A 27,832-nucleotide genomic window follows, 5' to 3' on the forward strand; every position below is an offset into this window, starting at 1 on the left:
TTTATTTTGTGTGTACACTTCATCTATTTAAGAAAAAAAAAAGTGTCCAGGAGACTGCCGCCCATAAAAAGAGACTAAGCCACACACATCCATACATGTCAGCAGCAATCAGCCATAACAAAATTTTGACCACATCCCAACTACATTACATTTTTGTGCATGAATAAGTCTATGCAGAATTACAGATGATTAAACATTCATTTATAGGAACTAGACACTCCATCCCATGTAGTATCACCGCTCAGACAGTTGGATGGATTACACATCGATTAAAAAAACGACTTTAATATTCAGAAAAGTAAAAATCAATGCACTGGTGAGGAGAAAGAGGAACCAGCCGCCGCTACTTAAAACCTATACAGTTTTTGTTAAAGAAGGAGTGGAGAATATCATCAGCCCTTTTTAAGAGTAGGTCCAGACCTGCTGTGAACCATAGGGGTAAGAGTCATCTGAGGCAGTACTCACCTCCTCCGAGTAGTGATCTGAGGGGAGAGGGGGGTAGTCACACTGTTCTATCTTCTTACAAAGGGAGTAAAGGTTCATCTTATCCCCATAGAAAGGGCTCTGCAGGGCAGCCATCTAAATACAAAGACAAAATGAAAGAGGGGGAAGAAAAAGGAGAAAGAGTCAGGGGGGGACAAGAGGACAAGTTATTAGAAGGGAAATCAAACACTATACAGTATGGTAAGCATTAAAACATTACAAGTGAGCAAATCAATTCAATTCAATACCAGAACATACTAAGACAGTTTAAAACCACAGGGTGTCAACTTTTTTTGAGACTGATGCACTTTTAGTCTTGCAGCTAAATATTTTATTATTTCAGTGTGTGTGTGTGAGAGAGAGAGAGACTATCACCAGCTGGAAGTTAGTTTGTGGCTCTTTATTGAGTGGAATGATCTTTGTGTGGCAGGGAGGGCAGTGCTACACCTCAGTGAATAAAGGTGTGGAAGGATGGACAGGGGAGGGGAAGCAGGTGGTGCTGGTAGGAACTGGTGGAGTGAAGGATGCTGTGCTTTTCCTGTCACCTCACTCAGGATTAAGAGAAGGTTTCTGTGTAGATCTCTGCAGAGAGGGGTGTCCAGATAGGTGAAGCTGTCCCAAAAGAGGAGCCGAGTCAAAGATTGGCTACATTGTGATGGAATGAAAGAGCAGCTCAGCCCATTTTAGGCAGGATTCATCATTTCTTCATGATGTGGCATTCCCTAAATATGAGTGAGAACCTCACCAGGGCCCAGAGTCAGGTCAGAGACCCAGGCTCTCCCACGCACACTTATGTTTATTAAGATATTTGTGTTTCTGTTTCATAATAATTGTTTCATGAATTGTCTATTTGTGTGTGTTACCATAGAGGAAATCTCCTGAACAGAGTGAGAATCTTTGCTCACATTTTGCCCGGGCAAAATGGACATATTCTATGGGTGTAACACACAGGTGTGCTAAAATCTTTCAATAACGCCAGGTAGAAAATCTTAAAGATCAGCTGTTTCACCGGGCACCAAAATCTGTAGGCACCTGGAACATATCCAGACATACATAAAATCTTCTTGCACCAATCAAGAGTGAACTTTGAATCAACAATTTAAAGTTCATTTGTTTAAACAAAGTGCTCCTGGAGAATTCATCCAAACATTTTTATTTGGTCAGTCTGCGCTTATGACCTTTGTGATGGGAGTGTGAGTTTTCATCAGAGGACCCACCAGTGAGGTGAAAAACTTTCATGGTTCCCTAATGATTAGTCAGCTTGTTTAGCAGCCTTCAGCTCTTCAGTGTTGTTGGGTCTGGTGTGTCACATCTTCACTTTGCAATATTCTCTATGGGTTTAGTCAGGCCAGTTTAACGGCCAATCAAGCACAAGCACCAGGTATTGGTACTTTTGGCAATGTGGGCAGGTGCCAAGTCCTGCTGGAAAATGAAATCAGCATCTCCATAAAGCTGGTCAGCAGAGGGAAGCATGAAGTGCTGTAAAACTTCCTGGTAGATGGCTGTGCTGACCCCAGACCTGATAGGACACAGCGGACCAACACCAGCAGATGACACGGCTCCCCAAACCAACACTGATTGTGGAGACTTCACGCTGCCTTCCTCCAGACTCTGTGACCTTGATTTCCAAATGAAATGCAAAATTCACCTTCATCTGAAAAGAGGACTTTAGATCAGCCCAGTCCTCTTTGCCCTTAGCCCAAGTAAGACACCTCTGACATTGTCTCTGGTTCAAAAGGAGAGGACTGCAACAGTTGAAGCACACGTTCTGGATGTGTCTGTGTGTGGTGGCTCTTGAAGCACTGTCCTCTCCTTCTCAGTCTCCCCCCAAATTCTTGAATGGGCTTCGTTTCAAAAATCTCTCAAGGCTGCTGTTACTCTTCTTGGTGGTGTGCTTTTTTCTACTGCATTTTTTTCCTTCCATTCAAGTGTTTGGATCCAGTACTCTGATAACAGCCAATGAACCTTTATGTCTTACCCTCCTTGTACAGGGTGTCAATGATTGACTTCAGGAGAACTGCCAAGTCAGCAGTTTTCCCCATGATTATACAGTCTACTGAACCAGACTGGGAGACCATTTAAAGGCTAAGGAAACCTTTGCAGGTTGTGTTGAGTTAAATAGCTGATTAGTGTCACATCATGAGTCTCCAATATTGACCTTTTTCACAATATTCAATAATCGGAAAAATCCCAGCGGTTTCTGGAAGCTGAGAAGTTGCGCTTCACAGCCAATATAGGGTCATTATAGTAATTCTACTCATGCTGTTGCTGGAAGTCAGCGAATCCGTTCCTTCGTTGTTAACCGCTGATACATTCTTGAGACATACCAGCTTGCTAAATTGATTTTTTTTTTTTTTTTTTAAACATAAGAATATTACATTGGAAGAGGCAGGTTGTATTGACTGAATAAGTAACAAAACAAGGTTTCATTAAGTATTTCCTGCCAAAAATTTAATAGGAAGAGTGGACTCACACAGTTGGTCCCTGCTGCAGAATGTTTGAATACCATATGTGAAATCCTTAATTCTGTTTCATGCCCTGGGTTTGGTTTGGGACAGGCATCTCCTCCTGCAGCCTGTTACTGTAGATACCTTGCCTAAAAGTTTTCAGCTCTACTGGCTCATCCTTGCTCTCTATCATTAATTGCTCCCTGGTTTCTCATTTCAAGCAGGGAGTTGTTCAGCCTCTCCTTTAAAAGCCCGATCTTGAACCTTTTATTTTTAGCTGTTATTAGACTATTTCCAAGCTGCCTTTTATTTCTGCAGATTTTAGAAAAAGTCATTGCTACCCAGCTAGTCATTGCTTAGTCTTTGCATAACATTTTTGATAAATTCCACCATTTACCTTCAGAAACATTCTATAGAGACTACGCTTCTGAAAGTCTCTAATGACATGATGATGCCTCTGATGCTGGTAAATGCACTGTCCTTGTGGTGCTTGAGCTGAACGCAGCTTTAGACATTGTGAATCACGGCATCCTGTTAGACAGCCTCAGGGAATGTGTTGGATTCTCAGGGAGCACCTTTGATTGATTTGCCTCTTATCTGTCAGGTATAAGTTTCTCTGTAGCTGTTGGCCCCAATACATCTGACTCTGTCGCCCTTTCCTGCGGGGTGCCCCAGGTTTTGGTTTTGGGGGCCTGCTCACTCTATATATATATATATATATATATATATATATATATATATATATATATATGCTGTCTCATAGATATACATACATAGATAAACAAAATACCATTTCGCCCTGGTAAGGGTGATGGTTCCACCTTCTACAAAATCAGACATCATACAGTTAACATTTCTATGTAAAAAATAAATTGTAACACAGGGGGAAAAGGTGCAGAAGAGGAGATGTTTTCTTGATGCAATAGTGATGCAATAGTGAAGTTAATTAATAGCAACCTAGGATAAATAACATCAGTTGCTTTTATTAGCTTTCAAGTCTATAAGCTACAGAAACAAAATTGGACTACAAATAAAGTTGCCTTGCCTTACTTATGGACTTTGCTTGCAGAAAAACCAAACAGATTTTATGTCTCCTCAATCACTCACCTGTAAAATCATGAATGATTTTACATCAAATAAGAGTAATACATTAACGCTGCCCAAGAAGTACCAAGCATATCACCAATGTCCCGCTTCTTCATTTTAGTCCTGAAAAATGTTGTCAGTAAAAAACACTGATGGTGGTGAGACAGAAAGCTTTTTGCTTTGAAAGTTTTTTGGGCAGATTTTTCCTTAACAAAAGCAGCAGAGACCCAACGGGCTCTGTCACAACAGAACGACAACCGGAAAATCTCTGTGGGCTCTCTCTCTCTCGCTTGGACTCAGTATTTCTCACTCATTTAGTCTCCAAGTCACTCACTCTCATTGACACATATTTTCAGCTCCAGTTCCATCAGCATTGATGTAAACACAACACTTAGGTGAAGCTGCCAAATTTCATCCCTTTTATAGTCACATCGTTTAGAACAAACACACCCAGATGCAGATCAGCACAGTGCTGTGCTGTGCTCCAGAAACTTGCAGCTATACTAAGCAAGCAATACACTGCTGTCCTGAACAGCTATTTATCAGTTTGTGTGCCTGCTAGCATCTCACACTGCCGTGTCTGTGTTTGTTTGTATATGCTGTCACTTCAAGTAATGATGTCGCCCCTCAAAGTTGTGTGGAGTCCAAACACAAGGACAAACTTGAATTGCAGAATAAAAGGGTTCCATTAGCCTTTAAGTTGGTTTACACACGTTTACAAAACCTAAGTAAAGAAGCTCTGTCTCTCTCTCCCTTTTTCTTTTCAGATGCACTGCCCTAACCCTAACCCACTTCCATTGGGAAAGGGTTAATTCAGAGAAAAATCAAAATTAACATAGCTGGTATTTTTAGACAAACAGTGTCGGTGTCAAATACTTAAAAGAGAAAGAAATATGACATGGCTTTGTGGCTTTGAGACCAGAGAAGAACAGCCCCACCCCCCCCCAAAAAAAAAAAAAACTAAAATGAACTTTAGATAAATCCACAGCTGTTATATACTGCTGATAAATGGCAAACTGATAATGTGGCGTAAACAACTGGACTTTTAATCAGTTAATGGTTGACCTTCAGCAATTGAAGATAACAACAGCTGCAGCAAAATTAAAATAACAAAGAAACTGTCTCAACTTCCACCAAAGACATCATCATCTATTTGGCTATCCTTTCAACATATCATTTGTGCAGTCAGACTAGAATTTCTCACATTTATGGTCAGCAGACATCTTGCACTTAATTTAGAGACTTATTACTTTCTACACTTAGAACTGAAAATGCAAAAATCCAAGTGCCAAGTGGCTTTCTTTCAAGAGTAGGTTTACAGTGGCCAAGTCTGCGGAAAAGGGAGGAAAAAAAGCTGACCACTGAGTTTTGCTTCAATATCTTAAGTAGTGTGTACACTTGCTGCTAGTCTGTTAGGCCTGCATAGTGCTTTGGAAAAATATACATTTGTCAGAATGTAAACAAAATAAAGGGGAAGAAATGGACGGAGCAAGAAGAAAACCAGCCAGTTACAGACACCAGGAGGCAAAGGGTTAAACAAGATCCCATCGTATTTTCATGCATCCTTTGCTTTTGACAGATGAAAAATGTCAACTGTCCTGTTTGTATTTGGGAGTTTTTGCACTATTCATCTGCTTCATTAGTGCCTGCTGCTCCTAGCCTGTGACAGCTGACGACCCCCCTGCTCTCATACACACACGCACACTAAAACACCCACAATGCACACAAACACACGCACATACATAGACATAAACACACACACACTCCTTATTTTTAGACCTTGTCGCCGCAGTGGGTTACATGATTGACTCACTCTCTGACCTCCTAGTCCCTGGTGTGTGAATGTGAGGTTGTGTCTGTGTCTGTATGTGTATGCTTCATTGATATTCGAAAGACATACAATGCACGCGCGTGCCTGCTGTCTGTTTGACGGGTGTGAGCTGCTGGTGGCAGGACACACGCAAATCTCACACTCTCACTCTCTCACACACACACACACACACCTTCTTTTGTTCTTTGGCTCATCAACACTGGACAGGTTGTGGCCTCCTCAGCCCAGGCATGTAAAGCCAGCATCTCTATCCATGTAAAATGTCTAGATAGGGTTTTCTAGTTTAATTAACACTGATCCAGCTCCCTCTCTCTTAAGTCTCTCTCCCTGTACACCAATTAAAAAGAGCTGTGAAAGCCCCCCACCCCCCTACCCCCAGAGCCCTGCAGCCTGGGACCAAAGGGCTTCACAAGTTCTCACTTACTAATTTATCAGCTCACATACATTTATAGGCATATGCCACATCAAAGTAAACACCTAAATGTTAATACACACATGCAAAACACATGTATGTTTTGTATATTTTTTCTCTTGTTATCTCTTTCTCTCGCACACATTGCAGTAAAAGAGAGAAAAGCATGACTTTTGATGTTTTCACTGGTCATTCATGTGGATTTATGATGATATATTAATCAAGGCAACGAGTCACAGTGCAGGAACAGTCATTAAAAATATACCAATACATAGTGAGGCCATCATTGCTCTACTGCAACACACTAAAAGGGAAGGGAGGAAGGAAAGACGACAAAAAGCATAGAAACAGATGCAAGCTTGATTGCTCCAGGAAAATGAACTTATGAGGAAAATCAATGACTAAGTGTCTATTAATGTCTCCACCTAAACTGAATTTTGCTATTTTGATTCCCATTTCCGGGTTGCACGGGTGTTGGAGCCACTCCCAGCTGTCTATCACAGGGCCAGCACACAGAGACAGACACCAACAAGCATTCAAACTCACAATTGACCTACGGACAATTTAGAGTCAACAATTAACCCAAACATGATGTGTTTGGACGGTGAGAGGAAACCGGAGTACCCGGATGAAACCCATGCAGGCAGGAGAACATGCAAACTTTGCACAGAAAGGCCCCAGGCCGAGCTGAACCCACGACCTTCTTATTGTGGGGCAACAGCGCTATGACTGAATTTTGCTATTTGAATAGTGTAATCTAAAAAAAAAAAAAAAAGGGGGGGGGGGGGTTTGATGACATAATATATAATATGCTGGGAAAGAGGATTAAAAAGAGGAGTAAAATCATTTCAAGATTGATACTGGTCTAGCTATCTGTCACCTGCTACCTTAGCTCCACACAGAGCCATCCACCTGACCCTGGTTACAAACTTATTATTTTAGTTTGTTTAATGTGTCCATAAAGATTGGAGGTGTTCTGCTTTTTTTTTTTTTTTTTCTTACACATGGTTAGCTTTATATTTGATTAATTCTTTGGATGTCAATGAATTCTACTCTCATTTGACTCAGTTGACTATTCACTTGTAATTGTTTCAAACTGAAACTAAACAGTTTCTTTAAAGCAGGGAAGATAGCAGAGCATGTTCCAGAAGCAGCGCTGAACAGGCCCTCAATCTCCTGTGTACGGGGCTTTCAGCTAGCCATTTAAACCAGCCGTGTATCTTAGCAACTGTTAAACGCAGCGCAGACAAGATGGACCATTTTCACCGTACCACTAATTGCCCACTGTTTGGACACAATTAAAACCACTGAGACCTCAAAACAAGAACAAGATGAGCCTGATAAGTCTGTATGTCAGGTAAATTCCACACAATGGAAATGCCATGAAATTAACAAGATGATTGTCAGAGATACATCCTATTCCCATGTAAATGCCTACAAAGTAAAACTGTAATTAAACCTAGGAAAAATAAGGTAGGTTCAACAATGTATATTCGAGACACACTAATGTTCTGTTTCATGGACTGGCTTTATCACCGCAGCATTGAGTGAAGCCTTACAGTGGGGTTAAGCTTCTTCACACAGAGTTTGGAACATATTGGACAAAGTATAACACAGTTACCCAGCATTTTGGTCCTCATAAAACCTAAAGCAAAACAAGAAGGGAGGGACAGGAATGAGGCAGGAAGTATGAGAGACATGGGCACAGTCAGAGGCCTGGATGGCTGAGCTCCATACAGGAAGGACACACATTCCTAAGTTTTTCCAGTGTATTCTATTCCTGTGGTAACGTTTATAAAACCACACCACATCTGTACATTTTGGAGACCAAGAGTGTGTGTCTTAAATTGATCTTTTGTGCACAATGAGCATGCGTAAAAGAAATATTCATATACAATTTGTTATGACAGAGAATGGAAAATGAAGACAGATATACTAAGCAGATATTGCCAGGTGTACCCTTCAGACATGACACCAACGTGTAATCTCGAGAATGAAAAATCTGGCTCTATTAAATGTTATTTTTTCTCACTATTCCCCCCCACCTCTGTTCTATCTTTCTCTCTAACCTTCTACTTCCTAAAACTTGCAGTGCCTGTGCTTTTTCCCTTCTCTAGCTACCAATGTTGCTCCTATACAGATTTCAAAGCCGAAACCCAGAGCAGGAATGGGTCACATTGATTCTTTCACTTATGCTCTCTAGTACTTTCCTTCCCTTTTCTTATTTCTTGTCCCCATCTTGGTGTTCATCAGAGCACTCATAGCAGGTTGAAAGTTATAAAAGATCATTGCATTTCACCCAACTGAAACTGCAGACAAACAGACACACACAGAACTAGAGAGCAGCCTAATATTGCTGCCTAAACAGTCCTGACCCATCCAGGCTCCAGACTCCATTAGACCTCTGAAGGTGTGCTGTGGTATCTGGTACTAAGATGTTACCAGCATCTCATAAGTTGCCAGGTTGGTATGTGGCGTGTGTAAAAGTAACATCCACATGGATAGCATGACCTGAGGTTCCATAGCAGAACATTCCACACACATCACACTGCTCTCACCGCTTCTTCCCTTAGTGCATTGTGTTACACACACACACACAATTTGACCGGGCCTTCTTGGGCCACCTTCTTGCTCCATGGTTCAGTTGTGATGCTCTCTTTCCCATTGGTGGTGCTTTCTGCGCTGCACAGGGATCAGCATGGGCATCCTGACTAGCCTGCAGCTATCCAACCACATATGCAACAAACTATGATACACCTTTCTATCAGAAGAAGCATTCAATTCTTTAGCTATTTCAGAAACAGTAGCTTGTTTGTTGGATTGGACCACACAGCCCTCGTTCCCCATGTGCATCAATGAGCCATGGCCGCCCAAGACCACTGCAGACCGGGAACACCCCATAAGAGCAGCAGCTTTAGAGATTTTGCAGTTTCTAACCATCACAGTTTGGTTCTGTTCAAACTCCCTCAAATCCTTACACTCCTTTTCCTGCTTCTAACACATCAACTTTGAGGACAAAATGTTCACTTGCTGCCTAATATATAAACAATCAATGTAATTAATTTCATCTATCAGCAGTCATAATGTTTTGACATTGCGTCTCTAACTCAGTGACAACAGAACTCATCCTCACAAATTAACAGCGTCAATACCTTCGTCAAACAAATCTGTTCAGTGTTTGTGAGGTTATGAAATTATGATGCATACAGAAACTATGCAACAGGAGCAATAAAACCAAACAATCGCATTATTATTTAACTATAAAAGTAGCATTTCCAATGTAAAAAAACTGAAAAAGTTGGCAGCACAGCAGGCTTAATGGTTAGTGCTGTTTCCCCACAACAAGCAGGTCACCGGTTCAGCTCCCGGCCTGGGTCCAATCTGTGTGGAGTTTGCATGTTCTCCCAGTGCCTGTGTGGGTTTCCTCCCACTGTCCATAGAGATCATGTTTGGGTTAATTGGTGACTCTAAACTGTCCATAGGTCTGAGTGTGAGTGGTTGTTTGTCTCTGTGTGTTGGCCCTGTGATGGACTGGTGACCTGTACCACCCTTAGCCAACGTGAGATGAAATTGGCTCCAGCACCCCCACGACGCAGGAATGGATAAGTGGTAGAATGAATAGATGAATGGGGAACAAAAAACCACTGAAAACAGAATGCTACCTACAGCACCCACATATTACCACAATAGAGTAAAAATAAATAAATTAATTCACATGTAGGTAGGACTGTGGTCTCTGAGCAACCATGACCTTTAAGCTAAGTTCAAACTTCTTCCACATATGATTTCTACCTCTATGCCTGAGGCACTGGTAGAAGGTGCAGCCACTGGTGAGTTGAAATGCAGCCCAAGTGATCAGCAACTCAGGAGAGTAGAGGAATAGAGGAAAATGTGTTTCCTTGGCAAACAGTATGTCTCTGAATTTATGGCTGTCTGTTTGTATTCTGTCCACATGAAGGTTGGCAAGGTGAAAAATCAGATTGACTGCCGTAATTCATGTTTATCACTGTTCTGCTCTGCACTCTCTCCTCTTTGTTCCCTCTGCTGTGAGCTCTTCCCAGGCTTGTCTGCGCTCAGTGTGGTCTACAGCCCTCTGGTGTTTTGCTCCTGACTAATCAAACTAGTCAGTGTCACTGGGCAGCTTTATCTAAAACACATGGCCTTGTCAGTTCCCTTCACTCACCAGCTTTTCAACATTTAGCAGGTTTCTTGGCTAAAGAACATTAAGTCAAAGTCCTACGGCATTGACTCAGCCAAGCCACAGGGAAAGAAGTGAGGTCCACAAGGGATAAGAGTTCCAAAAGAAACATGACATAACATTTGTATTTATTATTATTTCTTTACTGTAAGAAATGTGCATATTGTTTTAGTGTCAGTTTGACATTATGGAGTGACTCTCATAAATGCAGCAAACACAATGTAGGCAAGTATAATTATTTGTACATATTCTTACAATACTTTATTAGATGTGGGGGAAAAGGACGTTTGTTTATGTGTATGTCTCAGCCATTGTGTTCTGATGTCACTCCTACAGTCAACTACAGGGTGACAGTGTGTGCACATATTCCCATAGTTTACCTCGTAGAGCAGGCATCCTAGCGACCAGATGTCAGATTTGAAGTTGTATCCGTTTTCATGTATCCTCTCTGGTGACATGTAGTAAGGAGTACCCACTGGAACAAGGAGACAGGGAAGGTGGATAACGGGGGTAGAGAGAGAGAAGAGGACAGAAAGAGATAGGAATAGGCAGGAAATGAGTCGAGGACAAAAAGAGAGTGAGTGCCAGCATTTTGCATTGTAAACCCATGCTTCCCCACTTCATCAACCGCATTGACACTGCTCACAAAATAGGTAAGGACTTGAGCTGTAGCATGTAACTGTAACATATTTAAAGGTTTCAATATTCAACTTATTTTAGCAAAATCCCTGAAAAGAAAACTAAAGGGAGACTAAAAAATGGACTGCCTCTTAATTTTCAGTAAGATATCTACTAAAGTTAGAGATCATGTACACCTAGAGAGTACATAAAATCGTATCAGCACCACAAAGATGCACACATGTGCTCAGCAGACATATTCCTGCACACAAAAATACATGAATCAGTTTTGATTAGTGGGGATTGGAAATGATCATAAACAGTAGTCCATGAATATGCTCAGGGAGCAGTGGTGCAGCCTTAAAAGTTGGCCGGTTTCTGGTTTTGAAACTCAAGAATCCCAAACTGCCGTGGGGACTGGAAGACCTCCAAAGAATCAGAACTTCACCCTTCACACTCACTATTAAATCCATTACACATCTGCATGAAGCTTTGGAGATTTGCTCCTGTCTTAGCTGAAAATGACTGGCAGTTATTCATTCAATTATTCATTTGCTTTCTATTTACTGTGATTTCCCAAGTAGAAGTCGATCAAGCACATAACACATATGTTTCATTAGTCACATTTGGGTAAAAGATGGAAATTACCAGCCATTTGAGCTCTACTGAGCAACTCTCAAACTTTGCTAATGTGTTGAAAAAGATGCTTACTAGAATTTGACTACACGCTGAGATACTACACCCCCCTCATCAGTAGCATCACTGCAAATGACTGTGTGGACTTTGTGTTTTAAATGCCAAAATAATTAAGATCTTCTTGCACTCCCCTTTGGATCAATATTAACTTGTGTTGTTGCTATTGAAGTAATTTTATCTGAATTCCAAGTCTTAAATCTGCCATTTAGACAACTGCCTGGGATAGTCAATGGTGTCCATTCCTATATCATAGAGATGTTCAGTCCAGTCAAAAATCATAGCTGACTTGCTCTGTTATTCTAGATTTGAGTGTGGAAATATTTATGAAACAGGCTTTTAAAGTAATTAGTACATTTAGATGTTAGACAGTACTAGAAACACAGTATGAAAGGGAAAACTAAGGCAGCCTTTACATAGATCTGCTCTAAACAGGAAATGTAATGAAAGCACTTCTGAATTTTGGCGCACATCTAATTGGGTTAAGAAAACACACTTTTAATTTAAATGCGTGGATTTAAAATAATGAAGTGTTACCTGTCATTCCAAAAATAATCAGCATCTGCACAGGTAAAAGCAAGAGAGAGCATGCAGAAGAAAAAATAGGGCACTAGAGGTTGCTGTTTTAATTGGTCATCAGGTCGGGACTGTGTTTTGCTTTGTTTTGTTTTTTGTATGGAAGTGTGAGTGTGAGTGTGTTTCTGTTTGTGTGTGTGAGATGAGGTCTCATGGTGCGGTCTGAACAAGCTCCCCTAACATTCATTATTAGTTGATTAAAAAGAATCAGCCTCTCTTATGCTAATGGTTGCATATAAAAAGGCAGCAGCTCTGGGCTCAGGCTCATTCAGCATGCTAAATTAAGGGCACATTACTTATTCAAGCAAATAAATTGAAAGTCATGTTGGGATTGATTTCCATTATTATAAGAGGCCATGACAATACTTTATTCTCTGTGTAACAGGCTAAGTGTTGTTGTATGGGAGGTGAGAAGCTATCCAGCATTAGGAACCCCACTCTCACAAGCCCTGCTGAACGTATTGTCTTATGTCAATGTCTTATACAATGCATTTATTGATTTCATTGCACAGACTTGGCACAATTTCTATTAGTATTGCTTAACGGTGTAATCTGTTTTTATGTGTTCTATTAACACTTTACCTTGCTGTGTTGTCATGGAATCTGAAAGGTTAATTTCTCATCCAGATACATGGGGCTTTTTTAAAATTTATTTAAAAAAAAATCAAAAGACAAAATATACAGGTATCAGCACAGCCAGAATGGTATTCTTTGTATTCCCTAATATTCTCCCAATAATTTGTTTGGTTTTCTACATGCTGAGCCCTCATCCCCCATTTGGCTCTCTGCCTTTTCCTCTCTGTTTCACAACTCCCTTGCTTCTGTTATATGATGACCAAGTCTTTATATTAGCATGTTGAAAGATGCATATTTTTTCCAGCATCAGCTTCTACAAGGTCATTCTACTTCCATATTGGTTGCTCTCCCACTCCGTTTTTCTTATCCTTCCTTTCCCCAGATACTCATTGTTCACACCTTTCTCATTATAAGTGTTAATTGCAGGTATATTGTACTACTCATTGCCATTTGGCAAGTATCTATGTCCTTTAATGACTGTATCAGCTTTTCTTTTACTATGCTTTTATTTTTTGCCCTTTTTCTCTTTCATCAAATTCTTGCTGTAACTGCACCCATCCTCAGCACTGGAAAGCAGACAGTGCAGTGGCTGTTTTTAGCATGCCTGTGTATTTTTTTTCTTATTTCTCAGATATGTGACAATGATTGTGTCCGTCTGTTGGTGTGCCTGCATTTTACAAATCTAATTGAATGATTATTTGGTTTTGCATGTGTGTGTTTTTATATAGGCATTCACGCCTATATTAATGTATATATGTAGCTCAACTTATATCTTCATAGGGAACAAAGAGTCTTTGTCTCTCAGTGTGTGCAAAAGTGTATGAAATAAAAAACTGTGTGTCTATGTGTGTGTATGTGTGTAACTGCAGGCAGCTGACTTGAAAGCCTTGCTGACAGCCAGTAAGCCTGGACCTCCATCTCAGCTCCACCACCGTGCTCCTCTGTTCAGCTGGGTGGCTCGGCTCATTACAGAACCACGCTGGCACACGATTGGACATGCAAGCACACACACACTTCCACATATACACACACAGCTCTTCCTCACATTCTTTCTTTCTATCCCTCTCTTTCACTCTTGCTTCCCTTTTTTCTTCAATTTTTCTCTCATTGTCATTTTCTTTCCTCTTACTCTGCTTCACCAAACTTTTTTCCTTTCTTTTCGCTTTCTTTTTTCTCCTCTTTTTTTCTGCCACTCTGTCACATTCTCTTTTCTTGCACCTGACACTCTGCCTTTCTTTTTCTGCTTCTTTGTCACGCATTCTTCTATTTCTTATGCTCCTTTCTTTTTCTGACATATTGCTGTCTCCTCCCTCTCTTCACTCTCACACACTGTGTGAGCTCCCTTGCATTGTGCAACTGTACTTTTTCTCACACCTTCTTTCTCTCTCTCTCTCTCTCTCACCTTTGTCTTTCTGTCTGGCTAAAAGTCAAGGTACCAGAGGGAGGGACAGAGGGAAGGTGATGTGAAGACAAGCAAGATTAAAAAAAAAAAAAAAAAAAACAGGAACAAAAAAGAAGGTGACAAAGAAAATAATAAATAGCAGGAAGTCATAAAGAATAAGCCAGAGATAGAGGGTGGAATGACACACTCTGTTCTGCCAGCAACGCTATCATCAGTTTCTGTGGTATGACATCAAGTTAAAATACCTCAGCATTTGTATTTCTAATCTCATGGACAATGTAACAGTTATAAATTAAATAAATATATATATAAAAGAAAAAAATAACATAAGAAGTTATATTATTAGTACATAAGTGTTGGAAGAAATATTACACTGTGATCTGTCTAGATGAACAAATACGTTTTGATTGCTGTGGGCCAATGATTACAGTATTCCTTTTGACCCCTCTCCTTGCAGAGTGGCCTATCCTCTGTCAGCCTTAAGAGGGTGCTGTGGACTCAACATTTAATGAGCAATCACAGATGCTCTCACCCTGCTCTGCTTGCACTGCAGGCTGTATAGTTGATTCTGTTGACCTGATCATGTGATTCACACTTTCTTAAGGGCTGGGCAGCTGCCGCACAGGGGCGGAGAATAGCGTGCAGTTTGTGGTACTAACAGCTTGACAGAGGGAAGTGTAAATCACAGCATTTGTATTCATCTATGGAATAATTTCTTTTACTACATTTTCCAATCGATGAAGCAGCTTAATTGCAGATGGGATATGGAATAGCACCTTTGTGTACCTCAATAGGCCAAACTGAAACCAGTGTAACCTCTTGCATCACAATGATCTGTACAGACTTCTTTTATGTGCAATATTCAACATCTTAATATGTTAGTAGAGAAATTAAAATACAAATTTAAACTATGATAATTGTATCATTGTTTCATTTTACTATGTTATTAAAGCAAAATTAATTATATACAGCATGCATCAAGAAATATTTCTGTGATTCTGTGGACTGCTACTGAAGGAGTTCAACCAAAACACAAATTAGCGAAATAACTTGATAACAGATTAATTTTTTTTAACCAATGAACATTACGCAAATTAACACTGTATGACTGTTCTGTACTGTATGACATAATTAAGATTGATGTGATGATAGAATAGTTTGCAAAATAATAGGGGGCTGCACCCCTAATTGTAATTATTGTTATTTATTTTACAATCTATTCATCCTTTATTTCATCAGTTAATCGAACAAATTATTTTGTCTTATTATGTAACAAATTTAATTTGTAAATTAACAAAAATGAGATGTATCTAAAATTGAACAATCAGTTTTTCAATCAGCTTTTGTTCCTGGACATCCTTTTTGAAACCAACACTAAACCCATTCATTGCATTCAACTTCAGTGTCTTCTGAAGCAAACAAATAAAAATAATACTAATGCAATTATAGCAGCATTTTATTTTTGTTTCTTTTAACTACATTTAATAATCTCATCACTAGCCATCAATAACTAATCTCTTTCGGAACTAACCTTTACAAATAACTACAATTACTCGAAGTTCTTACAAGCATTCACCTTGATTAGCAATCACATTAAATTATAACGTGTGCATTATGTTACATTGTGTCACCTTATATCGGCTCCACTCTGTGGACTTGAGTGATTTCAGTTCATGTGCTGCATCATTGAAAAGGTGCTGCTATGGTTTTACAAGTTCCATTTTTTAGCAGATGCACTGCAGTGTTCTTGTTTTTAAACATCTTCTCTTTACTTCTTTCCTGTCATTTCTTGGCTTTGCTCTATCTTATCTATGATCATGCCACTGAATATAGATACATTGTGCATCAGTAATTACTGTAGCAAAGCACGTACAATGCTTCAATCCTTTTTTTGTTTGAAGTATTATTATTATTATTGATTGCTTGAGCAATGATGTACGCCCTAATTAGTATAGAAAAATTGAACAATGTGTCAATCCAGGCTCATAACAATATATCCATCATGCTCTGACTCTGTCGCTAATGCAATGATATGTTAATCAATAGAACGATGCAGAAAACAGGTAGGTAAGGAACAGACTGAAATTGTTAAGAAATTAGATTATGTTTTATGCACTGACACCTTTAACAATGACTTAGATATGTGTCTTTAAATTTATGTATATGTGTTAAACTGAATGCCTTCAATAAATTGACATGTTACAGGTTTTCCCTGATAAGAAATTTGAAGTGGCAGAAACATCTGTTCCTTATGAAAATCAATAATTACTTTAAGTGTATCATGTACAGGCTTGAATCCTAAATAGTTAAGCTTTAGCAATAACAATGTTACCTATTTTGAAAGAAAAATTTTAAGTTACTTAAATTCCTTAAACACACTCACTTATAACCTTGATTGTAAAGTTGGTCATCTTTTTTTTTTTTTTTTTTTTTTTTTTTTTTTTTTAAATGGTACACAGTCACAATCAGAGCTGTGGTTCAACCGCCTCTGACCAGTGTTCATTTGTGTTAGGGTTAAAGGTCAAGGCAACAGGAAATGGCTAAGTAGCCTATGAAGAAGTTGGGCACAGCCATGAAGAGGCAGCATGACTATGCGATACATAGCTCTAGGTTCAGCATACCTATGAAACACATCCAACATTGGGTAATTACTGGGGGGCCTCTATGGACGTGCATGCATGTTAGTGTGTGTGTAGGGGTGTGTGTGTGCTTATAAACTACCTAGCGAATGAGCGGCGGTTGTTTTGGAGCTGAAGAATCTTCCCAATCCCAAGTCTCCTAGTTTCACTACTCCTGTGGCTGTAATGAATACATTGGCTGGCTTGATATCTGGAGACAAAAAAGTGGTGATGAGTCAGATAAAGGGAAAAACACAGGAGAGGGTTTTGATGTACTTGCTCTAACTCACTTGTTTAAACAGCTAATATGAATGCTATATAAGTGACTGAATTTCAGAGCTCCTGTGGTATGATGATGAACAAAAAGAAAACCATAAAATACATTAACACAGCAAACATATTACTGAAAAAAAAATATTTAAATAAATGTGGCCATTAGAAAACTATTTCTGTTGCCTTTTCTGGTAAGTAAGCTAAGTCAATCTGACCTACACGTGACTTTAAAATTTACTGTTCTCACATAATTGTAAGTGGCTTTTGAATTGGTTGTCTCTCCAAGTGACCATTAAAACTCAGAGCTTAGGGTTCATTAGTGTCCCTCTGCCCTTAGTCAGTCCAATGGACATGTAGACACGTGTGAAGTGAAGTAGCCTATATGCATATGTACATGACTTAAATTGATTAGGCCCTATTGAAAGCATCTGGGTCTATAAACACTGTGTTCTCTGGTCAATGTGTTGTTTAGCCTCTACACTTAAGCCTGTCACATGTGGGATGGTTGTTCAGTGTGTTTTTAAAACATGAAGGGTACCTCAATTTCTCTCAATTGAGAAATAGTCCTGATTAAAAATACTATATAAATTCTGTCAGTTTTATATACACATTTTCTTGTACTTCCAATAAAAGAGTCAATTCCACCTATACATATACTAGGTGTATGCTTAAGTACAGTGTGTGCGCATTAACACTACCTCTGTGCATGACTCTCCGGGAGTGCATATGTTCGAGGGCGCTGCAGAGTTGGACAAAGTATTTCCACACCGTTCTCTCGGGGATAAGCCTTTTCTGCTTCTTAAAATGCTGTAAAGTTAATGCAAGCACGCACACATGCACACAAGAACACAAGAGCACACTTAGAAAATCAAAGTATGTGAGCATACCTTAAAGCAGGAAAACAAAATATTTTAAGAGTGATGGGAAAAAGTCTTGTGTGGTACGGAATACAATTTTAAGATGGTAGCAAAGTGTTTATGTCTGCATGTGTTTATACAGCATCCATCCCTGGCTTCAGTCCTTAGCTCTGTGACTCCATTCTTAATGCAACCCAGACCACGCTCCTCTTAGTCGGTCCCTTGCCTAACCAAGCTCCATCTAATTTTCCCTATGGCCTACAATGAAAAGCACATGCACTCTCAGGAACAGAGAGAAAAAATTTGTGGTACCTTCTAAACCTCTGCCATCTGGCACACAGCTCCTTTGTTAAATACAGCTTTTAGTGGCACAGTGGTTCCAGTTGTTTTTCAGTTTATGTATTTATTTATTTATTTTGGAGGGCTGAATTAGTTGTTCTGGGTCACCAAGACTCTGGTCCCTCTCCAGAATAGCCACAGTGATGACAAAGCTTCAGCTTATGCATAGTAACCTATTGATCCACAATGACTAAAATCAACGATGATAAGAACTTCCTCAAAACAGAGGTGTGTAAAGATGTTAGAAATGTGGCTACAAAGAGAATTCTGCAAAAGGCTTGAGCCAGGGCCCCACGGTAGAAAGACTTAGCCAACAGTACAGCAAGAGAAATATTTTATGGGATCAACGTAGAGGTAGCTATGTAAGTCAGCCCATTAAAATGAACAAATCCTGGAATATTAATACTAATACTAATAAACTAAAATTGATAAAAATAACCTTAATACATTTCCAATACTTAACAAATAAATATTATAGATGGTAAGTATTGTAAGTATTTATAACATTGTGACACTACAACTATTTGCTTCATCTATCATTTTGAAAGCATGTGTGTGCTGTAAGAGATGTAGAGTCCTTGCCTGGAATCTCTTTTGTACCTCTACCAAGGAGGTAGTGGCCATCAGCTACCAATTATCAAAACCCAACAGCGATAACTGGTCTCTGGAGATAGGCACACCATTCACTACACAACCCTTGTCTTTCTCCACCTCCTCCAGTACTTCTTAGTACTTCCCTACCCTCCTCACTGAGCCCTCTAGCCGAATCACCTCATCATCCCTCTGACTGAGAACAATCTCAAAATTGATGACCAATAATAGTTACATGTGACATGTACACTGGACCCCATTCCTCCAAAACCTCCTTAAAGCTTTGTCTCCCACCACTGTGCCAGCAGCCACATGTGATACATACTTCACTGGCTTGAGGAACATTTCCAACTGCTTCAGGTAATGTTCAAAAAGCCCTCACTTGACCATGCTCATAAAGAGAATCATCGCCTTGTAACAGCACTTCTATTTCTATGCATATGTAAGAAAGAAGGTTTTTAAGCTGGTCTAAGAAATATTACCACATAATAACACCATCCCGCTCTGTTCAAGAAGTTCTTAATAACTCATTTAAAAAAAGCAGAACCCCAATCTAAAAAAAACTAGCACTATGCATTTCTCTACGATCTCCTGTAATTTAATAGTATTCATGTAGTATGTAGTATCTAATACATGCACCACCAATCTACTACACTGAAGGTGTACTGATGTCCCTCACTTGTGAGTCACTTTATTTAAAAAAAATGTGTGTGAGACAAGAAAATGTAAATGTAATTGTTCCTGCATAACCTTCCTCTCTCCAGGGTGTTCTCATAATGAGGCTACAATATTCAGTGGGCTATATTAAGGTTAAGTATATTGTAGTTGGAGCAGTAGGTTTATCTGTCATAAAAACAGACTAACCCAACTGAGGTCAGAGTTCAACAAGGAGAAAGGACAGGACTGTAACTAATTCTAACCCATGAGTCTAGTAAACAATGTAAGAGAGAAAGAAAACATAGAAAGAGCTGGATGGAGAAATGGAATGAAGGAAGGAGATAAAATGAGGAAAGGTGTGAGAGAAAGCAAGCGATAGATTTAGGTGGAGAGAGGGAGGGACAGACCTTGGCCTACATCCAAACAAAGCATCAGTGAGGAGCCATTCTTTCCTTGCCCTCCCATTTCCATATCAGAGGACTGTTTGATGTCAATGGGGGAGCGCATAGGCCCCCACCAACAGCACTACCACCCTCTGCTCCATGCCTTTAACAGCACACACTGCACATGCAATATTCTGTAAGTGCATGCAAATCAAGGACCATTTGATTTCATTTGAATTCTGAGATGGTCAGAGAGAGCATAATAGAGAATGAGGGAGGAAGAGAGAAAGGAGAGAGGGCTGCATGGAAGAGAAAAAATCAAAAAGAATAAAAAATTTTAAATTCATGCATCATGGGGTGGGGGTTCTGTTTTACATATGGAACACTGTATGAATGTGTTTACTTCATATTACAGTCAAAGAAGTAGGAGCCAAGCCCTGGCATGCACCTCTGGACTGCCACTGTTACATTAGGAAAACAAATCATTTAGGACTGTGCAGGAGACAAATGGTGTAGAGCAGAGATTTGTACATACATGTATGTGTGATTGTGTGCTGTCAGCAGCCATAAGGAGAGGGTACAGTCTGAATGCTCCGCGATAGCTTAACTAAAATAGCAGTTTACCAGGGCAGCCTTTGCATTGAGTCTGTTTCCATGGTTGTGTCTGCACATTCTTTGCGTAAACAGTCCATGTATGCATTCACTGCAAGTGTCTGTCCGCACAGAATGTACATCAGTGTGCATATGTGTGTGTGTGCCAAGCCTGCCATGTTCACTCTCTTGTACCTCTAATCCTTGTCGCTTCTAATTTGCTGTGTTGAACTATGTGACTGTGGAACTGCTCAGAATGACTGCAAACAGCTTGTCGAGCAGTGCCAATGCTGCACCATCATTTATGCATTGGAGAAGACGAGGCTTTTTATATACGCACACTACTAATTTGCCATACTGGCAGGTTTTTATAATAACTCAGGATTTGGTCTAACTAAAAGACGAATAACCGGGCAAGCCTGGGATGTTATCACTGCCGACCCTGCTCCTATGATATGAATGAATATGAATAGACTGAGGGCAACTTGACACACATCTACACATTCTGTGCTTCCTTAACATACACATGCCTATAGTTATGACTACCAATCAGTGACTTTTTTCATTTTACTCGTTAGAACCATTGCATTTTCATCTTCACCATCTTTTCAGAAGACGATCTAGCCAAGACGGACTGGCTTTCCTAAATCTTTCTGTAATGTTACCACAGATGCCACATCAAGATTTAATATGTAAAAAAGACAAGGGCAATGTAAGATTAAAGCCAAATTAGTTCTGCTCAATATTTGTGAACATATTCACTCGTGCAGAATATGCTAGAGCTCCATAACAATTTGTCGTAGCTTGACGTTAAACAAAGTTAAGGTACATCACCACAGTCTATTGGGCATAAAGAACATTGTAAAGGATCTTATATTGATTGGATTTTAGTTCATTTTGGAATGGATGATTCACACTTACAGTACTGACCCCTTGTCACGAATCCTTCAGCCATGTCAGCCAGCAGTTTGTTGCTTCCCTACATTACTGTCTCATACCAAGTGTGAGATAGGAATTCTTTTGTGATGACTACATCTCTGGTTAATTGGGCATGAGAATGTTGAATACTAAAGTGAAATTGTGTCCGAGTAAATAAGGAATAAAACCAAGTTAATTTCCACAGTAAAAAGCAGAGTCTTAATAATTGCACATATTGATGAATGATCCATGTTCTAAAATTTTACTCAAATTGCACATCTCTACTATGAAATTAAAAAGTACAAAAGTTGGCACCAAAATTTCAATCCTAATAAAATCTGAGTCAAGTCAAATCATTGTTTTTACAGCCATACAAATTAATCAACTGCGCATTTCCCGCCTGACAAAGGAGTGTGTGCTAGGAGGGCAGCTGTTCTGTTGATTTCCTTACCTTGATCATGCGAGAGAGATCCCCAGCATCTGCTAACTCCAACACTATGTTTAGTTCATTGTCCTCAATAAAAGATGCATGATACTTTATCACATTGGGATGGTTCAATTGCTGTGGGAGAAAAACACATTTCATAGAAACATAAAGAAATGCAAGAATAAAGATACAAACACAAGATGCTAGTGGCTCTTGACATATACATAAGTGTCACAGTGCCTCTCTGAAAAGTGAAAATTCCTTCCTGTGAAAACTATGCACAATAGAATAGACAATTTAGATCTAAACAGCCCACCAGCTGACAAATAAGAGAAGTTCATATTGGATGACCCAGTGGCTCACCTGGTAGAGAATATACCACAAAGGGTCTGTCCTAACATCTCTTGTACTTCCTGTCTCTTTTGAGAATCAAGGCAAAAACAGCCACCCAAAAAGAATTCAACTATACTTTCACAATCAATTCAAATAAAACTGTTGAATCCATATTTGGCAAGTGAGGACCTAATGAGATGGTTTTGTCCCCAAGTGTGACAAACAACTCGTCTGTCTGGGATGACAACAATCTATGTGTGAGACACAGACACACGGATATACGCTTGACAGTTTGACATGACTGGCAGTCAGAAAAACAAGCACCCTGTTCTCATCTCTGGCTGAGATTCCTTCCTGTTAGTTGGTCAATAAGGCAGAGAACAGCATTCCCTGTAGTAAGCAAAAGGTCTCTATCCATCCAGAGCAACAAAGAAAAGGGGGAGGGAAGGAGGCGCAATGACAGGAAAGAGACAAATGACACAGTGACACAGACAAGCTAAAGGAATGATGGCGCCAGGGCAGGGTGAATAAGTACGGAAAGAGAACAAAGGTGAGAATATAAAAAAAAAAAAAAAAAGCGCGGTAGAGGGATAAGGTGTAAAAAAGCGATATGTGAAGAGCTGGAGACATGGAGCTGTATGGTGTGGCAATGTTGGGGGGTTGGGGTGGGAGCTGTGATGCAAGCAGACAGAGATGTGTGATAGGCATCCTCTGTTCAGCTGTGCTCGGCTTTTTCTGCTGTGATTAAAGACATTTTCGTGCATGTTCATGGATGATGAGGAGAGCACAGTACAGTACACAACACTTTCACTTTATCTGTGCATACACTATCCCCTCTTTTTTTCCCTTTGTCTCCTTCCCTTTCTCGTTTGCATCTTTCCTTCACCCTGCTTTTGCTCTCTCTTGCCAGATGTATTCTTGGTTGAACTGCAGTATGGCATTACTCCACACTGTAGCAGGGAGTGAAAACAAGTCCCCTCCTCCATCCATCCAAACCAACTTCCCTTCCACAACTTGAATCTCAGGTGGATGATAGTAAGAAATTAAGAGTCATGTTCACAGCAGATGGTTATGTAAGTGGTGGAAAGGAGCCTACCACAATGGAATGATTATTCATTGGGAAATATCATATAGATTCTTGGTGATAATTTGTAAATACACATGCTGTTTGAAACCCTCTAGGGTGTGTAATCACGCAAACATGCAAAACCATATGGTGTATTTGGTAAGCGGGTGATGTGTTACATCGAGCAAGCTGCTGACTAATTCAATCTGTTTAAACAAAATTAACTATCTAATTTCATTTTAATAATAGCTGATGACATTTTTTGAAGAAGCTGGTAGAAATTGGGATGATGGCAAAAAAAAAAAAAAAGCTAAACTTGCAAAAGAATTATATTGCTCATGAACAGACCTAAATATTAAAGAGAATTTATAGTGTGTATCAGGTTTTAATAAAGCTGGTCGCTGCCCTTCCTTTGTCTTGTCAATAAACCACTTGTATAATCTAATCAGATACAGAACCCAGACAGAGAGACACAGACACACACACCACACAGTTTTACACTAATACTATAAGACACAAAACACAGAAAAGCAAGCATACACACATCATTCCAGTTCTTCACTGCTAATTAGGGCAGATAATTGGTCTACAGAACACAATCCAGTCTTGATAGTAACCACAAGCAAGAGGAATACATAGCTGTGGGGTTTAAAGAATGGTGAAACAAGCAGATTGGCAGGGAGCAGCCAACATTCCTAGCAGCATGGATTTAGACAAAAGGACAGAGAGAAGTGAGATTCTCAAGTTGAAATCATCATGCCAGAACAGGAAAATACAGATGAATGAGCAGACAAACACAGGCAGACAGACAAACAAACAAATAGGCCAATTGTTGAAAGGCCATGACTGAGCCCGTGTGACTATACACGGACATGTGTGTTTGTGTCAATGCAAATGTATGTGTGTCATTTTAGTTGGCCCATGCCAGTGCGCTTCTCATTATTCTGATTTGGCTTTGTCTCCCGTTGGCCTGTCTAGTAGGAATAAGGCAGAAGGACTGTCTCTCTCTCCTACACAGTCCTTTATTAGGCTGCCTTGGTAGCACAGCATCAGGCATAACTTCCATGTTCACTGGCAATAATCTTACAGGATGAAAAGTAGGGAACAAAAACCTGAGGGAGAAAAATAAGGTGTGTGTGTGTGTGTGTGTGTGTGTGGTATTTTGTGGGGGGGGGGGGGGGGGGGGGGGGGCTACTGTAATCTGAAAATCAGTTTACAGTTCTCTACAGGGTGTCACCTGTATCCCAGTCGTTGGATTCAAGTATGAGCATCACTGAAGTGTTTGAGTGACACAAACTAATTAGTTTTGTTTTCTTGTAATGTGTACATGTGAGGGTGGATCTGTGTACAAACAGCACAGTGTGCGTGCGTGCATGCACACACACACACACACACACACACACACATATATAGAAAGGCTGCATATACGGAGGGAAACACCTAGAGAGATGCATTAATACAAATGTATACATTCAAAACGCACACAACTCACACAACTTTTGACATATATGTGCAATTTTGCAGGCAGGGGGAAACATTGAAACTATCATTAGTTGGTTATTAGTGTTAAAGAGCAAATTGATGCATATTAAGATGTAATTTATTTACTGAAAAGTGAAATAAAGAAAGATTAAAGCAAGATAAAAAAAAAATTAAGGACACTTAAGGAAGGAAGACTGCAAAATTTTCAGACTGATGCTCAGTTGCCCACTTTTAAACATTACAAACAGATATAAAACAATATTTTTGGCATAAAAAAGTCAATGTGAGCCTGGAGGGATGTAGCACTTTGTACTGCACAGTACACACATACTGCACAGTCACACACACATATCCATTCAGGTTTTTACTTGTGTGCACAAATACACAAACACCCTTCTGCATTCATAACCATGCAAGGGAGTGTGCATACATGTGCATGTGCCTTCACACAAACAGCAAATCTAAGCTGTCTGGTGCAGATCAATTGTTTTCCTGTAGTGGAAGGTCTCAGCTGAGGCACCTTAAGAGAACAGAGCACAGGACATGACACCGTCTCAGTCTTCTCTGGTTCTTTACCTTAAGGAGATCTATCTCTTTGATGCAATCTTGCCGAGCTTTGGCATCCATCAAGTCGAATATCTATCAAGAGATCAAAAGGGGGGAGAGAGAGAAAAAGCAAGAGAGGGCAGAGAGGAGAGTTATGACATATTCAAGGATTGCTAAGATGGATGGATGTAAAAAACACAGACTGAAAAAGAAAAACACTTAACAAAAAAACAAGGTTGCGGGTGGCATTGAAGTAACAACAGGTGTTTCACATTGCAAGTATCAGTGGGTGCTTCAGGTGTGTATATGCGTTTACATGCTCAAGGGCAGCATACCTGCCTAATTTTATTTATGTATGTCAGAAGTCAGTAAATGTGTATGCACATTCACCATGAGCAGTGCAGGCACCCTGTGACAACAGAGTAGACTAGATAGGCATATTGCACTTAATTGCAATTATTAATTACATGTATGTTATTAAAATGGAGTAAGTCATCAGTTTGAGAACCATTTTTGTTATATTTCTTTATATTCTTGCAAAATCTCAGTGGCATTGAATAAATTAAATGCTGACAGTATGTCCAATCATTCAGTTTGAGCTGGATACAATAATTAGCTGGCCTACCTGTCGCCATTTCCAAAGCTGTATTCTGTGCTTCCTTAACATACACATGCCTATAGTTATAACTAACATTCAGTGACTTTGTTCATTTTACTCGTTAGAACCATTGCATTTTCATCTTCACCATCTTTTCAGAAGACGATCTAGCCAAGACGGACTGGCTTTCCTAAATCTTTCTGTAATGTTACCACAGATGCCACATCAAGATTTAATATGTAAAAAAGACAAGGGCAATGTAAGATTAAAGCCAAATTAGTTCTGCTCAATATTTGTGAATATATTCACTCGTGCAGAATATGCTAGAGCTCCATAACAATTTGTCGTAGCTTGACGTTAAACAAAGTTAATGTACATCACCACAGTCTATTGGGCATAAAGAACATTGTAAAGGATCTTATATTGATTGGATTTTAGTTCATTTTGGAATGGATGATTCACACTTACAGTACTGACCCTGACCTTGTCAGATAGATAGATAGATAGATAGATAGATAGATACTTTATTTATCCTGTGGGAAATTCAACTTCCTCATGGCTAAGGAAGCAGAGGATGCACAGAAATGGCAAAGAAACTCTACACGCTCTGGCTTCACCTGCAGCATGCACTCAAAGAGGGAAGAAAACAGGACAAGAGCTAACACTGGTGTCGCTTCTTGAAAATGCCAACAACTGAGAAATAGAGGGCTGCTTCCTCAGTTTAACTGCATAAATTAAATATATATATATATATCTCAAAATGAATGAATGAAGATCTAAAACCAACTACTGTGACAAGTTTTACCAACGACGCACAATACAGGGTGGATTTATTGAATTTAAAATAAAAAAATAATACTAATACTAAATAAGACTAATCATTGCACTTATCTACTCAATAGCTGATCAAATACAGTAAGCTAGAGTGCAGTCAATTAACTTTGTATGGTACACTCAATAAAAAAATAAAAATTCTAATAAATTATAGCCTTCTCTGAGCAATGAGTACAATGAGGAAATTTGTACACTCAATCAATAAACAATAAACAATAAATCAAATTCTCAGAACGGAAACAATAACACTGTAATAATTTAGAAGTATGTCATCTTACATTAGAGCTATGAGCGAATGTTGATTAATGATACTCATCATTAACTTTTTTACATTGGGAGGTTTTATGTCTGTAATGGCTTTAAATTGGACTTTGGATGGGTTTTTTTCTTTTAAGGTCCTCAACTTCAACACCATAAAAGATGCATTGTTAAGACCACCGCCTCTTGCAATTCCCCCATTTTTGAATCTTACTGATTGGAGGATGCAATGACAAAAAACAAAAGAAAAAATATTACTTTGCATTTCTACATCCTCCTGGGGAAAAAGAAAAAGAAAATAATTAATATATGTAGTAATAATGCAAAGGTTACTACATGGACAACTATTGGGCCACCTGCATCCAATGGTCTTGGTAAGATGAATAATTAAGATTTCCCTCAATTGGAACTAAGGCCAACGCCAAAAAAAAAAAAAAACACCTCATAGCATTATCCATCCTTCACCACACTTGACACCATCGCGCTTTACACCATTCCATCCAACACTTGGCATTGTGCTTGGTGATGTAAGCTCTGCATGCAGCTGCTCAGCCCTGGAAACTCATGCCATGAAGCTTGTGATGCAAAGTTTTTGTGGTGACGTGAATGCCAGAGGAGGAGCTTCAGCGGTTATTGGGTAAGCAGTATTGGCAACGTTTACACGCAAAGAGACTCAGCACTCATCAACTCTGATCTTGAACTTTGTGTTCTGCCACTTTACAGCCCAATAACCTATATA

The 27,832-nt window shown here is 39.5% G+C and overlaps 1 protein-coding gene across 2 annotated transcripts in view; it reads right to left on the bottom strand.

The window, feature by feature from the left end:
- The window catches only part of nek7 (NIMA-related kinase 7), a 60,215-nt gene that overhangs the window by 2,843 nt on the left and 29,540 nt on the right, over positions 1-27,832 (bottom strand). For both annotated transcript variants that reach the window (XM_029499273.1, XM_029499274.1), the window contains exons 4-9: positions 25,434-25,496; positions 22,001-22,111; positions 17,912-18,020; positions 17,044-17,151; positions 10,838-10,932; positions 466-579 (exon numbers count right to left, since the gene is read on the bottom strand). In XM_029499273.1, coding sequence (XP_029355133.1) covers positions 466-579; positions 10,838-10,932; positions 17,044-17,151; positions 17,912-18,020; positions 22,001-22,111; positions 25,434-25,496 — 600 coding nt within the window. The remainder of the gene's footprint in view (positions 1-465; positions 580-10,837; positions 10,933-17,043; positions 17,152-17,911; positions 18,021-22,000; positions 22,112-25,433; positions 25,497-27,832) is intronic.

Source organism: Echeneis naucrates, chromosome 4, assembly GCF_900963305.1.
Source record: "Echeneis naucrates chromosome 4, fEcheNa1.1, whole genome shotgun sequence".
In the NCBI taxonomy this organism is placed as follows: domain Eukaryota; kingdom Metazoa; phylum Chordata; class Actinopteri; order Carangiformes; family Echeneidae; genus Echeneis; species Echeneis naucrates.